The sequence below is a fragment of the Toxorhynchites rutilus genome, chromosome 3 (assembly GCF_029784135.1).
Source record: "Toxorhynchites rutilus septentrionalis strain SRP chromosome 3, ASM2978413v1, whole genome shotgun sequence".
NCBI lineage: Eukaryota > Metazoa > Arthropoda > Insecta > Diptera > Culicidae > Toxorhynchites > Toxorhynchites rutilus.
This window is the reverse complement of record NC_073746.1, coordinates 276,472,313-276,493,887: the sequence shown is the minus strand read 5'-3', so window position 1 is coordinate 276,493,887 and position 21,575 is coordinate 276,472,313. Positions and strand designations below refer to the sequence as shown.

The following is a 21,575-nucleotide window of genomic DNA, read 5'->3' as shown; positions in this document are numbered from 1 at the left end:
TGCTTCAATCCATAAACACGTATCGGTAGCAGTTTGACGACGAGGAGTCCAAGATTGCACCACTCCTCAAGCAGAGGAAACCTCTTCACGGATGGAGGGGGAATCGGAAAGATACACAATACAGACGGTAGCGTATTCAGACTGTGAATCGGGTTATGGAAATGATGATAGTAATGGAACCGATGGGTGTGTGGTATTTTTTTTCTTCTCTCTAATGCATCGCATCGAACCGTTGAAAACGGAGAAATGTGTAGAATTCCGCTAGACCGGTGATTAGCAACAGTTGGATGGGGTGGAATTTAAAATCTGTACACAAACAGATTGGCACCGATTAAGTAGGTAATATTTCATGCCTGCTTGATTTCTTTAGGTGATATGCTGGCTGATGAGTGACCCAGATTGATGAAATTAAAGGAACTATATTTTTTGTTGGGTTGCGCTATTTTTTGGAAGAATATTTAGAATCAATGTTCATTTTTAGCAGAGCCTATAGTGGCTATAGTGGTAAAGCCTTGACAGTTGTTTGCTGTGAAGGTGTAATTGCAGTGATTAGAACTTACGTTCCGTTTTGTTTTCCAAAAATTATTTATGATGCTGGTGTTGCTGATATCGTTTGCGAGAAGAGTATAGAAGAGTATAGTATAGTATAGCAAGAGTCAACGAATGAATACTTGCACTGAGAGGCGCTTACGATTCGCAAAGCAATAAAAAACCAATTTTAGCAAGTTGTCAAATTAACTCTCAACAGTAACATGTACTGCTCATTGCCCGCTGTCTAGAGCGACATTGAAACATTGAACTTATTCCACGCTCCCAGAACACAGTTTCCTAAAGAAATAATTCAACGAAAAACACAGCTCTCACCACTTTAATATATCTTCTTCACATCCGGCTGAAAATGTGCTGCACTTAGACGGCCCGTTAAGCCCGGAAACAATGTTCGAATTCACGAGAATCAAATGACCGATCTGATGAAGTCACCAATAAGTCCGAACATATATCTAAATTCTCACAAGCTCTTTCCGGCAATTCGCTTTTTATACTTTCGGATATCACTTTAGAATGCATCGAAATTTTTTTTCAAAACTTTTTTAATGGTAAGTTTTAGTGGCCCTGATAAGGGTCGATATTTAGCGTGGTTTCATAGAAGCGGCTGGAGTTAGTTGATTCAAAATTAACTCTTTTCCAGACGGCATGAAAATCGAAGCCCAGTCCTCACCAATCAAAACTACACTGCTGTTTGCAATATCTTCCATCTATGCCAGAGTTTCTCAAAGTGGTCGGCCTCTTGGGGTCGATTTCGGTTTCCCAGGGGTCGACAGAAATGAAAATTGATTTTAGGGGTCGACGGGGTCTGAATATCGACCCCTATAAAATAGCACAAGTTCTTATTTGATATATTTAAGATGCTCCATAAGTTGTGTTACGTGAACCACTATGTTATAAGAATGACCAGAATTTTATCCTGTAACGTTTTTTTTTTTAAATCGAAATACTATAGGAAAAAATGGAAGGAAGGTTTATTTTAATTTTGAATTTATTGCTCTTATTTATGATTTGCTTATGTCGAATCAATACAACAAAATAAATCATGAAAAAAGTTTTCCCATAATAAATTGTATTATGTTTATACATGGTTTTGTTTAACTTTCTTTCTTCTTCTTCAATGGCACTAACGTTCCTAGAGGAACTTCGCCGTCTCAACGTAGTATTACTTGCGTCATTTTTATTAGTACTTAGTTAAGATTTCTATGCCAAATAACACACCTTGAATGCATTCTGAGTGGCAAGCTCTAGAATACGCGTGATCACAGTGCAAGTCGGAGGAAATTTCTTTGACGAAAAATTCCCCCGACCAGAACGGGAATCGAACCCGAACACCCGGCATGTTAGTTATGACGCTAACCACTCGGCCACGGGTGCACTTGTTTAACTTTGCTTTATTTAAATTTTCCATCAATTTCATCCTTAACGCTCCTCCTTGAGCCGATACATAGTTCTTTGCTTTCAAAATACAGTCCATCATTGTGGAAGGCAACCGATTTCAGAACTTTGTTTTGTTGGCATTGTGGAGCGAGAATATTCACTCAACACATGCTGGTAAATGTGGAATTATCAAAAAGTGCCCCAAAAATATCCTCAGCAGGAATGAGGTGAGGTGACATTTTATATGGTTCAACATTTTTATAAATCAAAGTACATAGCTTCATGATTCAACGATAAAAAATGAAGTTTATTAGTAATAAGGTAGACAGAGAAAATGAACTGTAATTAATTTAACATTTAAATTTGAATTTCAAAAAATATCTTCAAATTCTGTATCTTTGCAGAAAATCTGTAATTCTGTATATACAGATTCTGTACCTGAAATTTGGCGAAGAATCTGTAGAATACAGAATATTTTGTATATGTGGCAACCCTGAGAATGACTAATATCTTAGTAGAAAATATTATTGCTGTACATTTTAAAAACAAAACAAGACGATGAGTGTGCACAAGATGAAAATAAAAAAGTATAAAAAATAGAAGATGAAAAAATCGACAAGTAAAAAAATCTGAACAGGTTCGTGCAAGATAATGTGTTTGAGCGTACGAGTCCTTCCGTCATATTTACCATTTCTCTGTATTTTAAACATATACGCGATTTAACACGAACGAAGTCATCATCAAATTCATGTCCAAACATGCTCCTAATATTTTACTGAATAACAAGCTTGCCCTTAGGTAACAATTACATATGCGTTCTGAAATACGTTGGAGCTTCAATGATAATGTACTCAACTTCTAATTTAATTCAATAGATTACAAGTTATTTACATAGCTAAATGAAGTGAACTAGAATAAAGTGATTGAAAAAGAATTTATAAAATGCTTGGTCATCTATGTGAAGGCGTAACATTTTTTTTTATTATTTCAGGAAACTTCAGATGGGTCGCGAAGAGGGAAAAATGTTATTCAATTTATTAGAGACCAACATATTTTCTCTCCAGCTGGACGAGTCTACATTACCCAGCAATGAAGGTCTGTTGTTAGGGTATGTTCGATATAATTAAGATGAAAATATGTGCCAAGAAATGATTTTTGCTACATATATGAAGACCAGTGCTTGGAAATATCTCTTTCACATCAATCATTTCAGCTGAATTTCAGACCACATTCGATCATTATATCTTTGCATTCGGGATACCTGAAAATGAACCAACTCCAATCCTCACAACCCCAGTAAGCCACTCACAGTTGATTCATTCAGTTTCGGTCATTCTCTCCTTTTCGTTCTGCTCTGCGTTCACGCAATGCGAAAAAAAGGAAATATCCCTAGTTTTGTCATTCATTGGTATTAATATACCGGTTCGATCGATTTTTTTTTACCGAAAAAGCTATTCCATTGAAGAACATGCATACTGATGGTGCTCCATTAATGGTTGGTCGTCATCGGGGTTTTACAACTCACTCAAAGTTACAACTGCGTACGGTACTGGCCATTCACTGCGTGATTCACAGACAGCATTTAGTAGCAAAAAATCTGAGCCCTAGATCGCATCAATCTTTACTATATGTTATGAGTGCTATCAAAAACCTTTGAAGCCTTCTTTGAACACTCGATTCGCTGACAGGCTCGCTCAGCTATATGAGAAAAACGACGAAATCTTTACTCGGTTACTTCTACACGCTGGAGTTCGCTGACTACCAAGAGTCTCTTGCATAGCAAGATTATCAGCTTTTTTGAATTTGTGTTTCAGCTGAAACAATATCAATAATGTCGGTCCTTCTGACAAAACCTTCAAAACAAAACTTAAACAGAAGAGAATATTCACAGTTTCAGCATTTGTCAAAATTATCACAAAAGCTTCAAGACCATGTTATATTATCATAAATCCGGATTTTTAGCGTTACGTAATTTGTGCACGACGCCAAAAGTGTAAAGTACTATGGACTCCTTCCTCATGATGATACCATCAATGCTGACAAATATTGCAATCAACTGGATCGATTGGAAGCCACCATAGCAGAAAAACGGCTAGAATTGGCGAACCAACAAGGCGTCATTTCCCATGACGACAACGCAAGACCTCATGTTGCGTTGGTCGTAAGTCAAACATCCTTACAGTTTGATCGGGACGTTCTACCTTATCCACCGTATTCCCTCGGCCTTGCTCTATTCGATTATTATTTGTTCCTCTCCTTGAAAAAATCTCTCCGTGATAAACTTTTAAAATCCATTGTCGAAATAAAAAAGGGCACCTAGATGAATATTTTGCAAATAAGGTTCAAAAATTTTGGAAATTTTTGTAGGCTTCCAGTGAGATGAAAAACAGAATATCATAAAAATAGAGCATAATCAATCCACCTTAAACAACAAATATCGTGTATCCATAGCAAAGCTTCAATCGTACAATCCGGATAAGGTATACGAAGAAAAAATCAAGAGAAGTTCTTTAGACAAGAAACCAGCGTCTTGACTAGATGCTTCTCTTATTTCTGCGCCTTAAGGGGGTAGTACACCATGGAAACTCGAAAAACATTAAAAAAATATTTCTGGCTTAAAATGTTCTCTGGGATATCTTCTTCACTGTGGTTTTTGTCCCAGATTTGCCCGATACAGGTCAATTAGTGGACCTAAGTCTTTGCGTAAGGAGCGCGGATTCAAAATTTAATGCACGTTTTTCTCGAAACTAAGTTTTGCAAACTGTACCAAACCGTACCTCCGGAACGGTCCATCCGATTTTGATGAAAAAGTTTTTCGCAGATTCTCCACTAAATTTTCTGTCATCATACTTAGCATTTTTTCGATATTTTGAAAAATAAAATTTTGGTGAATGTTTTTGTTTTGATTTTTGAGGCAAAAACGCCATTTTTATACAAACAAAACCTCGCTATTTCGTCAAAAATCAATATTTTGAAAAAAAATCTAAGTACAATGACAGGTAATATATTCAACATCACGTAAAAAAAACCTTGGTTGAAATCGGTTCACTAGATAAACTTGTAGAACTCCCACCAGTTTACAAGGTTTTGGCTGCAAGGATTCAACAAACCGGTTGCGGCTATTCAGGGGACAGTCCAATTGACACCAATTTTTTTGTTTGTTAAGTAGTAACAGTTCGGCTGCCAAGTTTATAAAGTAACACAGTAAAACAATTTTTTCTTGCAAGATTCAATTTTACTATACAACGTAACTGCCTTCGAGGGCGACACAGCGATTATAGCGATCTTGCAACTTTTCGGTACCATTTTTATAGCACTCTTTCGGTTTTTCCTCAAAATAGGACTCAGTTTCGGTAATTTCGGTAATATTCCACAGTTGCAATAGCTGGAGCAGAGTCCGAATAACGTTTGTCAAGCCATGCTTTGGTTTGCACTGTATTTTTTCCATCATAAAGCACACGAAATTCGGATTTTTCAATTTTTTTCACAATAACAAAAGTTGCTTCACTCTCAATGCTGTAACTCACGAACCAATAGACCGATTACTGTCAAATTTTGACACGTATCCATTGATAGGTGGTGCTTTGTGATAGTCAAGTAAATTTTTGCAAGAGGCGCCTTATGCACTTTTCAACCGAACTGTTATATACCTAATAAAACTGTGATGTTTTTGTTGAAATATTGAGAATTTATTGCCCAAAAAAATGTATCCTCTTCTTGAAAGTATTGTCCGTCGTTAGCCATTTCCTTTTCTCATCTTTCTGGAAGCATAGGGATTCCGTCTCGTCTCGTCTCTCGTCCGAAAAAAACGCTGATCTTTCGAAACGATCCACGAATCTACCTATTTTGGTCCTTTCGTAGATATCTGTAGTTGTTTTCAGATAATATTTTACGACTTAAACAACATATGGCCGAGCGTTGTGGTGTAGCAAAACAACCTTATCGTGTCTTTATTCATAACCGCGGTAACCTCACGATGCTTATGCTTTGAATTATCGTCAATAGATCAGTATCAACCCGATGCAAGAACCCCTCTCGTTTCAGACGCACAGCTCTTTGCACATCAATTCTTCAATTCGTACGGAACCAAGTTCTAGTGCCTTTGGATCTTACTGCATGGCTTATCGAGTCACTTGAACTCTCATGAAGAAGTGCCTCTAATTCTGCATATTAAACCTTCCCGGGATGTCCTTTATCGTCGAAAGTAACGAAAGACACTTTCTTGGCACGGATGCCTCAATTTTTTCGCCTAAAATACAGCTGACACTGATAAATGCTCTCAATGTAATGATGATGAATTGTTTACAAATACCCAACCTCACATTGTGACGTTTTTGATACGATTGAATCGAAATTACTACTGGAACCATCTAATCAAAAACGGTGGATTTCTATTAGCACACCTGATATTTCATTTTAAAATTCTATTCAGCTTAGAGGACCAACCTGTATATTTATTAATTTTTCAATGATTGATTTTGTTGCACAGGAGGGAATAGTTTCAGAGCCTGTATGTCAATATTTCAAGGACCTGCGTCTGAAAAAAACTGTTGATTTTTTGTTTCAACATCGTCACTTGACAAAAGTTACTCCTGATGAGCCAATTATCCACCCCCTTCATTAAAGCACACACCCAAACAGCCTCGTTAAAATTCAGTCAACAATTGTTTCGCGTCGCTAACCAGCATATACCGCTCTATACGTTGGTAAGCCACAAAAAGAATACCTTGCGGCTAGAACAGTAACCAACTGCCGAAGGTGAAGAAAATTCATTCCAATCGTCCAGCGGCAACAGTGGCTGCGGTTCCGGTGATGAGTCCGACCTTTTCACAATTGCCAGGAGAACGGTGGTTTGTTTGGCTTGAAAGTGTAGTCTTCCGTGGTACATCAATTCTCGGTGGTGTGCATTATCATCGTAAATCTTGTACTCGTTGAAGAAGCCACAAACCTATGGGAGGAACCACGGTCCAAAGCAACTAATCAACAATGCCCATATTGTAGCTTATCTGCAGAAGAGCAAAACCGCAAAATCTTCGGTAATAAACAGGCGAATCTTTTTTTTTGCGGAGCGCCAGAAAACAAACTACCGTTCTGAATCATATTTCGGACACTTTGTTCTAATATCTTGAAATGCTTAATGCACTCATGATATAACTATCAAATTAATATCACGATTGCTTCTTTAGAGTAATCCCTTGGTTTCACTATCATTTCGCATATTAACTACATTTGAATTATAACATAATCGGCAGAAATCTTACAACACTGCTCATTATCGTTTGTGCTTGACGTTTCCTTAGCGTGAGCACGTAGAATTTACCCGTTCATAAATATTTTAAATTCTCCCGTGTTTCATCAGTTCTCATCATCGTTAACAGTTTACTGTGATAGCTTGGTAAGTGTTTCGCAGTTGACTATCAAATATAATCAAGTGTAATGTAATTTTCGTCCAAAAAATTACAAAATAAAGTGTCCGAAATTTGAATTCAATCTGTCCGAAATTTGATTCTAATTCGCTTGATTTCAAAAGCATTTTATTCGATGATTTTTTTATGTTTTCAATCAAATAGGTACCAAAGTAGAAAGCTTAAAAGCATATTGAACAAATTTATTAAAAAAATATCAACCTAATAATACCTGTGCATAAAGTTTAGATCTGTTTTCTGCATCATATGCCTTAAGCGTCCGAAATATGATTCAGAACGGTATACCTGGTTGAAATTACTGCTTAGTGCCTCCTTTATTAGCACCTTGAAAAATGTTAGGTTGCCTCCCGTGGGATGTCAGCAGTCATTAGAATAAACACCTCCGCAAGGTTGAGAGACATTTTGTCGAGAAAATCATGATTACTGATTACCCTACAATCTTGATAAAAGTTGCAATTCGAAACCTTGAACCGAAGAAAAGCGTTCGACCGCTGGCAAGTTTGCGATGGAATATGGCGCGAAGGTTATTGCTTGCTCATATAGGTGAGCACTCATGCGTAACACTTCCACAGGGAATCTCTAGAGCGCAGACGATAGAATCGCTCTAACGGATACAGGTGGCAATAGAACCCGCTACGCCCGGCTCGGTTCTGTACTGAGACTGCATTCGATTGTGCATTATGATGGGAATAATGACACTCGCGCCACGCGGTTAGCCGGTGGGGGAAATGACCCACCTAATGTCTGACTGACAACAAAGGCCTCTGGCGGGCCGATTAATCTGTTAGATATAGAACTAACATGGTTGGCTGCTGCACGCCTGTGTATTCGCAACTATCATTTCCGAGGAATGCTGTTTCGTTCTCCTAGCTCATTCGTTTGGTCTCTCGTAACAGTATAAAATTCAATATAGAACAACACGGCGGCGCTACTTGAACAGCTTGATAACAATGGAGATGAATTTTTCGCCGGTCCGGCACAATATGGGGGGCAATAGTGGCAACATTACATTGTCATGTGTGGAAAACTCGGCCGGGTCAGACGAACAGAGAGAGAGGAAAAGAAACACGGCGTAACAGGAGGATATGTAGCAGAAATTCAAATTTGGTGCAACACATGGAAGAACCGTTTGCATGGTACAGTCCATGGGAAATAGCATTGAATTGACGGGTTGATGATGTCATGCATTTGATGGTAAAACTTGAAAACTGGACCATTCGTTCGATTTGTAGTGTGTGTATATTTCAAATGCAAATTTTGATTGATTCGTAAACTATCCATCGTATATCTGTTGAAATTTTATGTTTCTATAGCTGCGCGCTTTGCAACGGGTCCAATAAAAATTACATTCAAATAAAACTCGGTATAACAATACTTCATTTATTTTGATTCAAATTAATTACTTCATGGGCTGAAAAGTACCGGAATTTTTCAACAGATGACGCCATTAAAAATGAACAAGTTTCATTTCGAGGGGTTCATCTGTCACTAGCTTATGTGTGAAGATTCTTGGCATTTCGTTTATTTGTTCACAAACTAGAGTTGTTTAACACTCCTATACTCGCGCATAGATCTGAGAGACCGAGAAATCAATAATTCGTTCTTTTCTCAGAAAATATCAACACTACGAATTTGTGACTCTCTCTAGCTTTGTTATTTGTCGTTCGTCATCGTTTAGCTTATCGCATATGTTGGTAAGAAGGGGACGTGTGTCACTTTTTTAACACTTTCGGTCTGAGACACCGACGCGAGTATAGGAGTAACTTTTTTAGACAAGTAACTTTTTCATATTCTAGAATATTGTTGAATGAAATGTATAAATTAATGTTAGTGGCGTGGAATATTTATTGAATATAATGCATAAGATCATTACCGGACTATTCTTGTTTGATTTCAGTCCTTTTTGTCAACGGATCGAACGGATTCATATATTAGCTATTCGATATATTCGTCGTTAGATTCATACGTGCAAAAGCAAAATTCAAAGGTTTCACTCTCGTATCGTATCGTTATTCGCAAAATACAATGGTCACGCATATACACACTTGCGAAAGAATTGCATATGTGGAAGAATTGTAAGCAATAAATTAATAACTAATCTGTGGCTTATGGTTATTTTTTACAGTTACAGTTTCGGGGATATTTTTTTATGATAAACAATATGGACAAGAAAACAAGAAAAAGAAATGAAAGTTCCTAGAAATCCTTTTTCTGTCATCTTTTTATGTTTCATCTAAAAAAAAAGCCGTTCATTCTCAGTTTACCAAGAATACAGAGACAAAGAATTTTATAAATATGCAAACTTTATATTCCAGAACCTTTATAATCTGGTAATTATCTAGAAGGTCGTTATACATTCTTTTCTTCGATAAAGACCCGAAAAACATGCTACAACTGCATAAAATGTAAAAAATATGTTTGTCTTGAGCATGCAGTTATGGTATGTTCTAATTCTTACACCAATGAAACGACAATCGATAAATACGTTTTTATGCCATTTTATAGCTCTTGATACATTCATGAATTATATTCAGTTGCTTTTTTTCAATTGATAACAAAAAAAAGTTGAATTTCAGTTTTTGTGTTGGTGTATCAAAAATTACTCTGTTTTGAGAAGGCTGAATTAGATGACTCAAAAATGCAGACGGAGAAATATATTTTCTGGAGCTTTTTTCATTCTACACCTTCTTCTTCAAATAAATACCAATAAAGCTTAAAAAAATACACAATAGCAATATTACAGAGAAGCTCAACATTCGGTCTGTGACATCGTGCGCGAGTATAAGAATTATGATTTGGCACGCGAGTACAGGAGGGTTAAGTGTCACTACCTGAGCATTCGTATAGAAAACGGAAAAAGAGCAATATCGTATTTTGGTCAACTATTGTTTTTTTATGGGAAAAACTCCTGAACATCCAATGCAGTGATTGACGAACAATTATCGCGCTTCTGCTCCTCCGAAAATTTATCGGTGGTTTAGTGAATTTAAAATGGGCCGTACAAGCAGATGCACCTCGCTCTGGAAGACCAAAAAAAGCTACGAATCCAGAAATTGTAAAACAAGATGAGCATGGGATGTGCATGGCATAATCTGCGCGTTAATGGACAAACTGAACAACGAAATAAAGAAAAAACGGGCCCAAATGGCGAAAAAAAAGTTCTGTACCATCACAACAACGCACCGTCGCATACGTCCTTAAAAGGGATGGCCAAGTTGGACAAATTACTAATCCAATTGGTTGCTCACCCACCATATTCTCCAGACTTGGCCCCCAGCGACTGAGTTTTGTTCCCAAACCTCAAGCGGTGGCTCCAGGAAAAGAGATTCACATCGAATGAGGAAGTCATCGCTATTTCGAAGACTTAGACGTTTCGTACTATAGAAGAAGAATCGAAATGTTGGAAACTCGCTATACCAAGTGTATTGCTCTCGAAGGAAACTATGTTGAGGCATAAATACAGCTTTGTCAAAAAAAATGATTGAAAAATCCCGGGACTTATAAGCCTATGTAGTATGTCTTTTTGTTCCTTTCAACCACGAAAAGGGTAAAAAAATTAACACAATTTAAGGTATAATTTCCATCCGGGTACTTCATACACTATATATTTTGTTTTCCTTCCTGGTGTGTATATAGCATGTTAGATAACTGACCCGAAAGCTTTCAGGGGGTAATAGAGATATTTGATGAAAGAAAATCTTCTACTCATATTGTTTAATCCAAATTATGAGAGAGATATTGAATGTTTTGGGTACTGCCCTCAACTGGCTCTAATTGAAAAAGTACGCTACTAAGAAAGATACAAGTGCTAGCATTTTAACTAAAAAAACTACGATTTTCACTCCATTGTGTCTCCACAGCATACATAAATTCAACATTTCCGTACCAAACCGATAAAGTGGTTCTCAGACTTTCGTACAAAGTGGTATTCTAGTTCCTTTAGAAAAAAATTAGACCCGTATTTTTAATTTTTTCCTTAGGGTACTCATTTCCATTTTAGAATGGTCCGAAAAATCAATTCGAAAACGGAAAAAACATCTTTCTGATTTTTGGATATGTTATGTAAAAACTTCAGCTTTCAAGAAAAAATATAAAAAATATAGCGCTCTTGGTCTCGAGACCATGTAAACTATGAAAAACAAATGCAATTAATAATTAGGAATACAAATTCCAATTTTTTTCAAGTATCTTCTTAAGTGACACTAACGTTCCTAGAGGAACTTCGCCGTCTCAACGTAGTACTACTTGCTTCATTTTTATTAGTACTTTGTTGAGATTTCAATGCCAAATAACAAGCCTTGAATGCATTCTGAGTGACAAGCTCTAGTTTTTTTTTGACGTAGAACTACGTCTTCAGGAACGGTGCCAACTCAGAAAACAGGTCACGTTTTCATGAAATAAAGTTAACGTTAATAACTATTTTCACTGTTAACGAACTCTTTAATTCTCTATGATTTGTTTGATTTACTATACATTACAATTCGCTAATCTCTAAACCAGTGATTTTCAACTGGTGGGGAATTCCCCCCTAGTGGGGAATTTGATCATTAGAAGGGGGAAATTGTGCAAGGGAATATTGCACATTGACTTCGCTTTGAAGATGGCAATTATTAGCAAAAATTGCCACAAAAACTTTATTGGATACGCTAAAATTTACGATCCTTGGCAAACATTTCCAAATCTGAAACGTAATATTCAATTGAGCAACTTCGCAATGTTTGAAAGACTTTCGTCAGTGAATTATGATGAAACAGACGACGAACCGAAACCGAAACCGATTAATGGTAAAGGATGGCAATTCATCACACAAAATTCTTGTTTTTGGCGACTTCGGCAATGGAATGTATAGAATAACTCTGGCTACGTTTTATGAATCTACTCACTATTGCCCGGAAATGACATACACCACCATTTACATGTGCAATGGGTAACACGTTTTCAATGAAAATTCACTGCAAGTGATGAAGATCAACTTAACGTTCGTGATAATCACCTGAAATTATTGACAGTAACGAAAGTGCCTGAATGCAGGCTTTTCGAAATTCGTTCATGCTGTTTTCGATCAATATACCAGACAAAGTTCACGCGTCTCGACTCTTGTGTTATACTCATTATGCCAGATATGGAGTTGAGTTTTTTTTTTTTTATCTTCGTTTATTTTTCGTCGGCCTATTTCCGCCACTTTAGTGCCAATCACCGACATCAGGGAGGCGACTCCACCTGTTCCTACCTATCAGACTCAACAACTCATGAGCCGGGCCAACTTCTTTTACTTCCGCTCCGAAGGAAGACGTAACCAGAGATTTTTCGCCTCAGAAAATCCCAACGACGCCAGCTGGGATTGAACCCAGGCCGATCGGATTGTGAGGCTGTTACGCTAACCATACAACCACTGGCGCCGTCTGAGTTGAGTTTTAACAGAAGAGAATTCACCCGATACTGGGAAAAATCTAATTCCTCCATTCGTGAATAAATTTTGATAATTTATGGCACTGGTTAGGAATGCCTTCCGACTGGCAGTTACGAAAGTTTCGGAACAAACTCATCGATCTACAAATGATCGATTCTTATCCTGATATGCGGAATAAACGGTACGAGTCTTTTGCGTACAAGTTATGTGAATCTGGATTTCCTACAATGCTGCTGATGGGAACAAAACACCGTAACAGAGTGGATATCGAAGACATGTGTTTGTGTGCTTTTCGACAACATTTTCAAGAATTACGATTTTGGCGGAAATCGTTTGACTTGTCAAACTTCATATACCTTTTTGTGGTCAGATACAAGTATAAAATCGATTTCGTTGCGAATATAACTTGAAAACCGTTAGTATTCTTACATTACTTTACTGAAATGCTACATTGACTGATTGACTTTACTGATATGCTACATGATATGCAGATTTTCTTACAAAATACTGATAAGGCTGAAGCACTGGAATTAATTTTCGTTAAGGGGGGAATTGAACAAAAAAGATTGAATACCACTGCTCTAAACGGTTTAAATTCATGAAAACTGGAAGAACTTCCTTTTTTCCCATACATTTGTACTGCCGGTTTGTCTGCTAACCCTACCCGTATTTCGAATGCTTATAACTCGAACATTTCTTAACAGATCGGAAAGATGTTTGCATCAATTGATAGCAAATATTTCTACACGTCTATCACAATTAATAAAATGTTATTTTTCATGAGATGAACAATTGAATAACTGTAAAATGTCAAGCGTTATTCCAAGTTTTGATTGGCCCGATTTACGGTTTCCCCAACACAGACTTCAAAATCGATGTACCTGTGGACATCCGCTTTGCAAATATACATGCAAGTTGGGGGTATTTTTGTTCCCATCGAGCTGTGTTTCCCTAACACGGACATCAAAATCAATGTGCCTGGGGAAATCCGCTTTGTCAAAACTCCACTCAAGTATGCCTAACACGTTTACGTAATGGGCATACCTTTTTAACGCATAAATTTATTATGCTTCGCTTGGAACCCACACTATGTGAGTCGTGCAATGTTATACTCACGGTGGCACACACTTTAATTACTTGCCCTAAATTTAATGTTTCGAGAATCAAGTTTTAGGTTGCAGACAACATAAGGACATCCCTAGCAGAAGACACTGTCGAGGAAAAAAGGACCATCGATTTTCTAAAGGATACAGGTTTATTTGACAAGACTAAATTTACTCATTCCTACATCTACCTATATTAATTAATTACCTTTCTTTCTTCTTTTATTTTCAGCAAAAGACGAGCAGGTTTTTACGCCCTTTTTAGAAGCGAGCTCCTCAAGCACACTAAAAAGGGCTTTTTTCCTGCTCCAAGTGTTTTGGTTTGTTTTTTTTTGGCCCAGAGCCGTGTAGGATGCGACCAATACGACAAACATCCATTGCGGTAACGAGCTCGAGCGAGAACGATGAAATTTGCATTAGTTTTTCTGTTCAATTTTCCGCCCTCAAAAGCAAGACGAATGAACTCTCAGAGTTGAAAGTATCTTTAATTTAAAACCTAACCTAACCTTGTCAAAACATGCAAGTCGGGGGTATTTTTTCAAGAGGTAGAAAAAAACTGTGTTCTACAAAACACTTGAAATAACTGGGGCTACAATATGGTCGAACTATGTTTACCACTATCAATAAAGTTAAAAAAGTTAGATTTTTATTTCATCGAAAATGTTGTTAACCCTATTTTTACAGCCATTCCATGCCAAACCGATGTAGTGGTTCTCAAATTTTCGTGTAAAGTGGTAATTTTGTTATTTATCGCAAAACTTCAAACCCGTATTTTTTTATTTTTTCATTTGGGTCACCATTTGCATTTTAGGGTGATCCAAAAAATAAAGGAACTCTGGATGCTAATTTCCACTAAAATGCACTTCTTGGGCCATTGTGCGTTGGCTTCAATTTGATATGTCGATCATGATCATGGTCTAGAAGTTCAAAAGTTATAAATTTTTGAAACAAATAATTTTTTTTGAAAGACGGGAAAAAAGTGGATTTTTCGGAAGACACACTATAAATGACGCGTTCGTTCTGGCCAACCCCTGTTTCTATTTTATTACCGTGTTGAACGGATGTGCGATTCTATTTGCTTTAGAGTGTATTCACAGAATATTCACAAAGCAAGCATAGTGCAGAACTTGCAATGACGCGAAGCAGAAGAGAAATATTCCAAATTTGGCATTTGTGGAGAACACATTTAGCCTAGCTTTAGCCAGCGAGCAGCCAACATCCACACACAGAGGATTTGCTCGACGCAAAATCTGAGATCGAAATCACTTTGGATGATCAATTAAAGGATGTACCGCAACGATTTTCATACCGTTAGATGGAGAGTGTTTGTGTATGATTGAATCAAACGTATGTATTGTTGATTTTATCCGTTGTAGATAATAGTGGTGGTGTAACAAATATACAAATATAGTAGGGGGTATCTACAATAAGATATGCAAGCTCAGTGAACTACGTTCATTGGCAATAATGACACCTCTAGACATATGACATTCTTGTGTTTTGTTCACGCGAGAACAAGGATGAATCATGAATCAACCATCTTCAGCTGCTTCTACATAACCACGCAAACCATCGGCAGGGCTACCAAAGTTTCAACTATTTTAAAAATCTTTCGTATTTTGTTGGGAGAAAGCCTGTGTGATATTGGGAATGTGTTTGGACGATCGATCATTTAATTTTTGTGAATTGTTTCCTGGTTAAGTGGCGTCAAAGTGCAGTGCATTTCCAGCCGAATGTGAAGAAAATATTTTCCAGCAGTAAGAGCTGTGTTCTTCGGTGGAACACTGAAGGTGAATTTTTCCCCCTGTTAGGGGTGAAACACAGCGTGCATTATTTTGTGGTATGCCCCATTTTTTCTACTACGCTTCAAGCTTATCTACTGCTTATTGATGGACTAGTAGACTGAAAGCTATAGTGAGATAGGTGCCAACCAGGAATAATGTGTTTGATAACATTTATAATCCTGATCAGCGACACAAACCATACTTCCTTGGGCTCCAGAATAGCCTTATCAAGGTGTTGAAGTCTGCGTCTTGTTAGAGCTCCGCAATTACAGAGAAAATGTTCCGGGGTTTCGTTTCCGGCATTTAACTAAATCTACTTTCCAAGATGGTATTTGCTCGGACAGTGTCCTTTTATAAGGCCAGTAAGTGTACTGCGGTCTTTTTTTATTAAGATTCAGCAATTGTTGAGTAATTTTAATATTAGGAGTGATAAATTTTTTTGACTGGTTAAGTTGTACAGCCATCCAATTGACCATCACTTCCCGGTCTTCCCATTTCTTCAGATCAATCTTCAACAAACAGTCAGACATTCCACAGAATGGTTGTGGACCAGTGAAGGATGAGCTTGAGCCACATATTGCAAGTTCATCTGCTTGTTCAGTTCCTTCCATATCGCAATGGCCAGGAATCCAGTACAGTTTTGCAGAACTTATCTAACTTAGCTGCTGTTCTGAGACAAACCAGCTCAGAAAGCTGAAAGTCTTAAAAATAAAGATCAAAAATAAATAAATAAATAAAATGACTTAACTGCCGTAAAAAGCAAATACTTTCCCAGACAATTTTAGAAGAGCACTTGAAAGCCTTAAGGGGTTTAAGTGCCGCTTGGCTGTCTGAGAATATGCAGATGTTAATATGTCTATATTTTCTTTTGAGGCATACATTTATACATTCTAATAGCTGACCCGGCAAACTTCGCCCCGCCCAAAATTTGTTTTTTTGTTATCAATATCTTCAAACATTCACGTTTTCTTACTATGAGCAATTTCATGGGTCCAATCGCAGAACTCTTCATTGATTGATCTTCTATTCGATCCCGTTGAATTTACCTTTTACTATAAAGTTCCTAGTATTTTTAACAAAACTCAACATTATACAGATTATTTTCAGACACAATTCTCGTTCAAGATTTTTCAACCACTTGCAAATAACATGTTCTCCGTTACATGGGATGAATGTTTTATACAGAAAATATGATAGAATAAAGACAGCCCTAAATCGGACAATTCCTTCCGTGAGTTGCTCTTATTAACACATCCGGCGATCCATTTTTTTGGTATAGATAGAAGAAGATATAGGAGTGCGATTCATCGCATTAAAATCCATTTACAGTTTCGAACAAAGATCAATTTCGCCAGCGTAAACATCAAATGGACTAACAGCACTTGTCACTATGTAATTGAAATTGAAAAGAACATATGGGAATTTAATTTTCCGAATTTTCCTTTTTTACTTCAGAGTTTTCCGAAAATGTTCAATTGTCATGTTTGGTTGGAATACTTTTGGTTGAAATATGTGCAATATTTTTATGGAACCCCCTCTCCATTCCAGAGGAGGGAGGGGTGTCATAATAGAAACATTTCTCATACCCGAAAACCTTCACATCCCAAATTGTGCTTTATTAGCTCTCGAGTTATGCAGAAGTTTGTGTTTCATTTGTATGACCGTCCACCCTTAGAGAGGGGGGTGGAGAGTCTAACCACCATAGAAACATGTATTGCACCCTTAAAGCTCAATGTGCCTAATTTGGTTTCATTTGCTTGATTAATTCCCGAGTAATGTAGATATTTGTGTAGATATTTGTATGGCAGCCCCCCCTTAGAGAGGGGAGAGGGGTCTCAAACTATCGCGAAAACATTTCCCGGTCCCAAAAACCGCTACATACCAATTTTCATGTTGATCGGTTCAGTAGTTTCCGAGTCCATAAGAATCAGAAAGACAGACAGAAATCCATTTATATATATATATATATATATATATATATATATATATATATATATATATATATATATATATAATTGGTGTTTTATTGGTGTTTTTGAGAGATTTATGCTCAGACCTTCTGTGATACACCATGATTGTGTAAGGTTTAAGGCAATCTGCATTCTGTTCGATATCACATCGTCAAACTTGCCACGTACCATTATGACTAGATCATCGGCAAAGTCCACGACCTCGAAACCTTCTTCCTCTAAGCTTCTCAGAAGGCCATAAACTTCTAGTGACAGTTCTGCGAAAGGTGGTGGATTTCAATTTGGCCACTCCATAACAATTTATTTCAATGATGAAAATTATATATTTTATGACACTCACAATCGAACAGTTGAAAAATATCAAGCATTATCTAAACGAAAATCGCGCGTTCTGATTGGTCGATTGACACAAGCATTCTGTTGTCTCCCAATTACTTGTCCAATACGAATACGGGTCTGTGCATACGCGTACGTCACACATATCACATGTTTCTGAAGGTCGAGAGTTTAGGTTAAGTTATTGTTTTTGTTGTTGCTGGAAACTCGGAAATAATTTGCTTATAGTTTAAGTTTTCATAATTTGCATTTTCGAGCCTCAATAATTCAAATAATAGCTACACGGGCGACGGGTAGACCGCAGGCTACACGTTGGTCATCCATGGTCTACATAAATATAAAAAATTGATGAGAAGGTCTCACATATTGGACAAACAAAAATAACTTGAACAAAAGTTGACCGTATAAAAATGAATAATGGCATATGGAGTAAGTTTCAAAACAAATGGATAGAATCCGGAAGAACCGATCTAGAATTTCTTTGGACATGTACCCTTAACACATTCTATGACTTTGTGTGAGGTTGTTGAAATTCATTACTTGCAATATTCCATGCATTTCCATTTTACACTTTAAGTAATAACAAAAAACAAAACAATTATCAATATCAAGTGCAATTCTTCATCCGATCGAGAATATTTCATGCATTTACATTTCACATTTTTAGTCATAAAAACAAGAAAGCAATTATCAATATCAAGTGCAATTCTTTATCCGATCGAGAAAAGTTTTCATTGGTGTGGTGTCAGCGTAAAAGTGCGACTTCAAGAACGATAGGCCAATTTATTGAAGATTATATTTCGTGGTTTTCCACGGCGAAATGTATAAACGGCATTATGATCGATATCGATCAATTTTCTTTGAGTGGTTTGAACTTGAATCGTTTGGCGGCGAACGGTTACCTAACAATCAGTCGCCGTGTTTTTTTTTCTCTTTCTGACGAGTATACCGTCCGTGGCCATAATTGACTTGCAATTAATAAGTTTTTGCAATTTATATGAGTGAAACATATAAATTCTAGGTCTTGTGAACGAGGTGAGCATTCCGGCCAATGCGATTAATTACAGTAGTTTTCAATTAGACTGATTTTGTGTCGATTAATTGAATTCGAAGCGCGGGCGAGACAATTATCATCTCTGATTCGTGAAAGCGAAACAAACTTTTACTCACTTCTTAATCCATCCAAATAGCCCCATGGTTGTTGAATTACTCGATTCCACTAGTTTTGGTCTCGAATCCAGGCGTCGATAATTGCTGAACAAACGATCCACCTGTTGCAGCTGCTTCTACTGGTTCGGTCCTTTAATTTCCCACTTCACTGGCGTCCGACAATGCCGGCTAAAAATTTGACGCACTCCACACTCACCACACAATCAATAAATCACCATAAAATTCAAATAATAGCAAATAAGCTGGCCGCTTACAACACGCAGCGATCGTTGCTTTCATGCTCAAACACTATTTCTTGTTCGGCACATACACAATCAGCACTTTTACCGCAGGAGATCAACATTTGCTCTCACGAATCACGGGTTCGACACAACCCAAAAGCCAAATCCCATTTGAAAGTGTCATAGAATTTGAATTGCCGTATCGAGAGCAATTTGGTGATTGATTATTATTGGATTATGACTGCACCGGTTATATGTGAACGCGATGAAATTGGGTAATCCGTGGTTTTACACTCACTTTTCTCCCAATCACAACCAACTAGCGGCGTCTGCACCTCCTGGATTTGGCTATTACACTAGTATTTGATTTTCTTACTGACCACATTTACTATCACAATCACACCAGCAAACAATAGTCCCGTCCTCTATTGTTCTCCAAACGAACACACATATAGCGCCTGTTTCCAACCACACCGAAAAATGTAATCAAAACACGATTGCCATTTGTTTATTTGCAGCGGCACCAACGCTACAACTGCCGCTGATGAAGCACATGTTCGTTTGATTTGCGTTGCTATAGCTGCGCGCGTTTCGTACGCAGCTTAACACACGTCCGTTCTCGTCAGCTGTCAAATCGCGATTGGTTCACTTCGTTTTGGGTGCCGAGCTCTACTTTGTGCAGTCCCATTGCCCATTGTTTGTTGTACCTGTGCTCGCGTGGTCGCCGTTCATTTTTTCTGCTCCGCTTCTGTCCTGCCATTCATCACCGTGTGGCTCTGGATCCATCCGTTCATCTTCCACACATTTCTTCCTTCGTAATTGAATCAAGTGAGTGCAGATGCGAGAGGAGAGAACAAGATATGTGAAGCTGAAATATTTCGGGAATTTGGAATGATTGTTGCGATTGTTTACGATGGTGCTTGTTTTTCTTACTCTCCTTTGGTTCACTATTTCCTCTTGTATCTTCACTTTTGCTTTGTTGGCGCGCGAGTGCATTATTTTTCTATCTTTCTAGGTTCCCACGCGAGGAAATATGGAAGAAAAGTGAACACATGGTAGCGCATAGCTAAGGCCGATGTATGTGACTGGGAACATATGTTGGCAAAAGCTGATATAGCAGGTGATAAATCGGGGGAAGTTTTACACATTTGTTTTCTTCAGACTGTTGCGATTCGGCTAATCATCAATCCATCTTTCAGTTGTGCAATTGGAAATTGGAATGTCGTTCCGAAGAACATTAGTTCTGTTACCGTGACATAAATATAAGGGTTAAAACAGGACTTTTGTTCTACGATATGTAACTACATTCTAGCCGAATTTCTCACTATATTCTTATTATACAGTAAATATAATTTAGAGCGGGGACTGATATTGTGCAAATGCTCTTGATGCGGGCAGAAGGCATAGTAAGAAAAATTCGGGGCTCAACCTGTTAAACATTGTACGGAAGGATCCTACCAAGAATTCTCTTTATATGTATTAAAAAAAGGAAAGTCATTTCAACTTTCTCTTCAAATAAAACCTTTAAAGAGTAACATCATTCCGGGCTTCACAAAATATTAGATTTTTCGCGTAACTTTTGAAAAGGACCTATCTCCATCAACATTCTTTTTCGTTATTAACTCAGCGGTAAAAGCATTTCCTGATGTGTTCGACGATCTGGAGTGTAAAAATGGCACAAAATCTGTCTGTAAGGCCGTGGTTATTGAAAGAGAAAGTCAATAGAGAGAATCGATCAAAGCAGATAGGTCCTTTTCAGAAGTAACGCGAAATTCATAGTTAAATGCTTTATATTTTAATACCACTTAAAAAAAATAACAGGTACATGAACTGGTTTATGGAATATAACATAAAACACAAACTCTTTACAATAGTATCTATAGTGCACTGTGAGATTTGTTCTGACTGGGTGAACGTTCGTAAGGTGAATATATGCTATTTCTTTTCACTGTATATGATCGAATCCTGTATATAATGGAGTCAAAAAAAATTTTTTTCATTTGTTTTTTTTGCATGTATTTTTCGTTTTTTGAAAATAATTCATCCCCATAAAGCCTTTTCATCCCACCTTTCTCACACGAAAAAAATAAATTTATCCATGTTCTCTCAGGAGGTGGAGGAGGTGATATTTGATGAAAAAAAATCCTCCTAGGCATATGTTCGAATTTCAACAATGACAGATCTATAGAACTTTTTTTTTTGTTTCTGACTCTGTTGCCTCAAATTGGC

General features: G+C 37.3%; 1 protein-coding gene across 2 annotated transcripts in view; it reads right to left on the bottom strand.

Annotated features, from left to right (window-relative positions):
* Positions 1-19,969, bottom strand: part of LOC129778902 (uncharacterized) — an 88,889-nt gene extending 68,920 nt beyond the window's left edge. For both annotated transcript variants that reach the window (XM_055786080.1, XM_055786081.1), the window contains exon 1: positions 19,126-19,969. In XM_055786080.1, coding sequence (XP_055642055.1) covers positions 19,126-19,151 — 26 coding nt within the window. In that variant the 5' untranslated portion in view covers positions 19,152-19,969. The remainder of the gene's footprint in view (positions 1-19,125) is intronic.
* Positions 19,970-21,575: the final 1,606 nt, after the last annotated feature.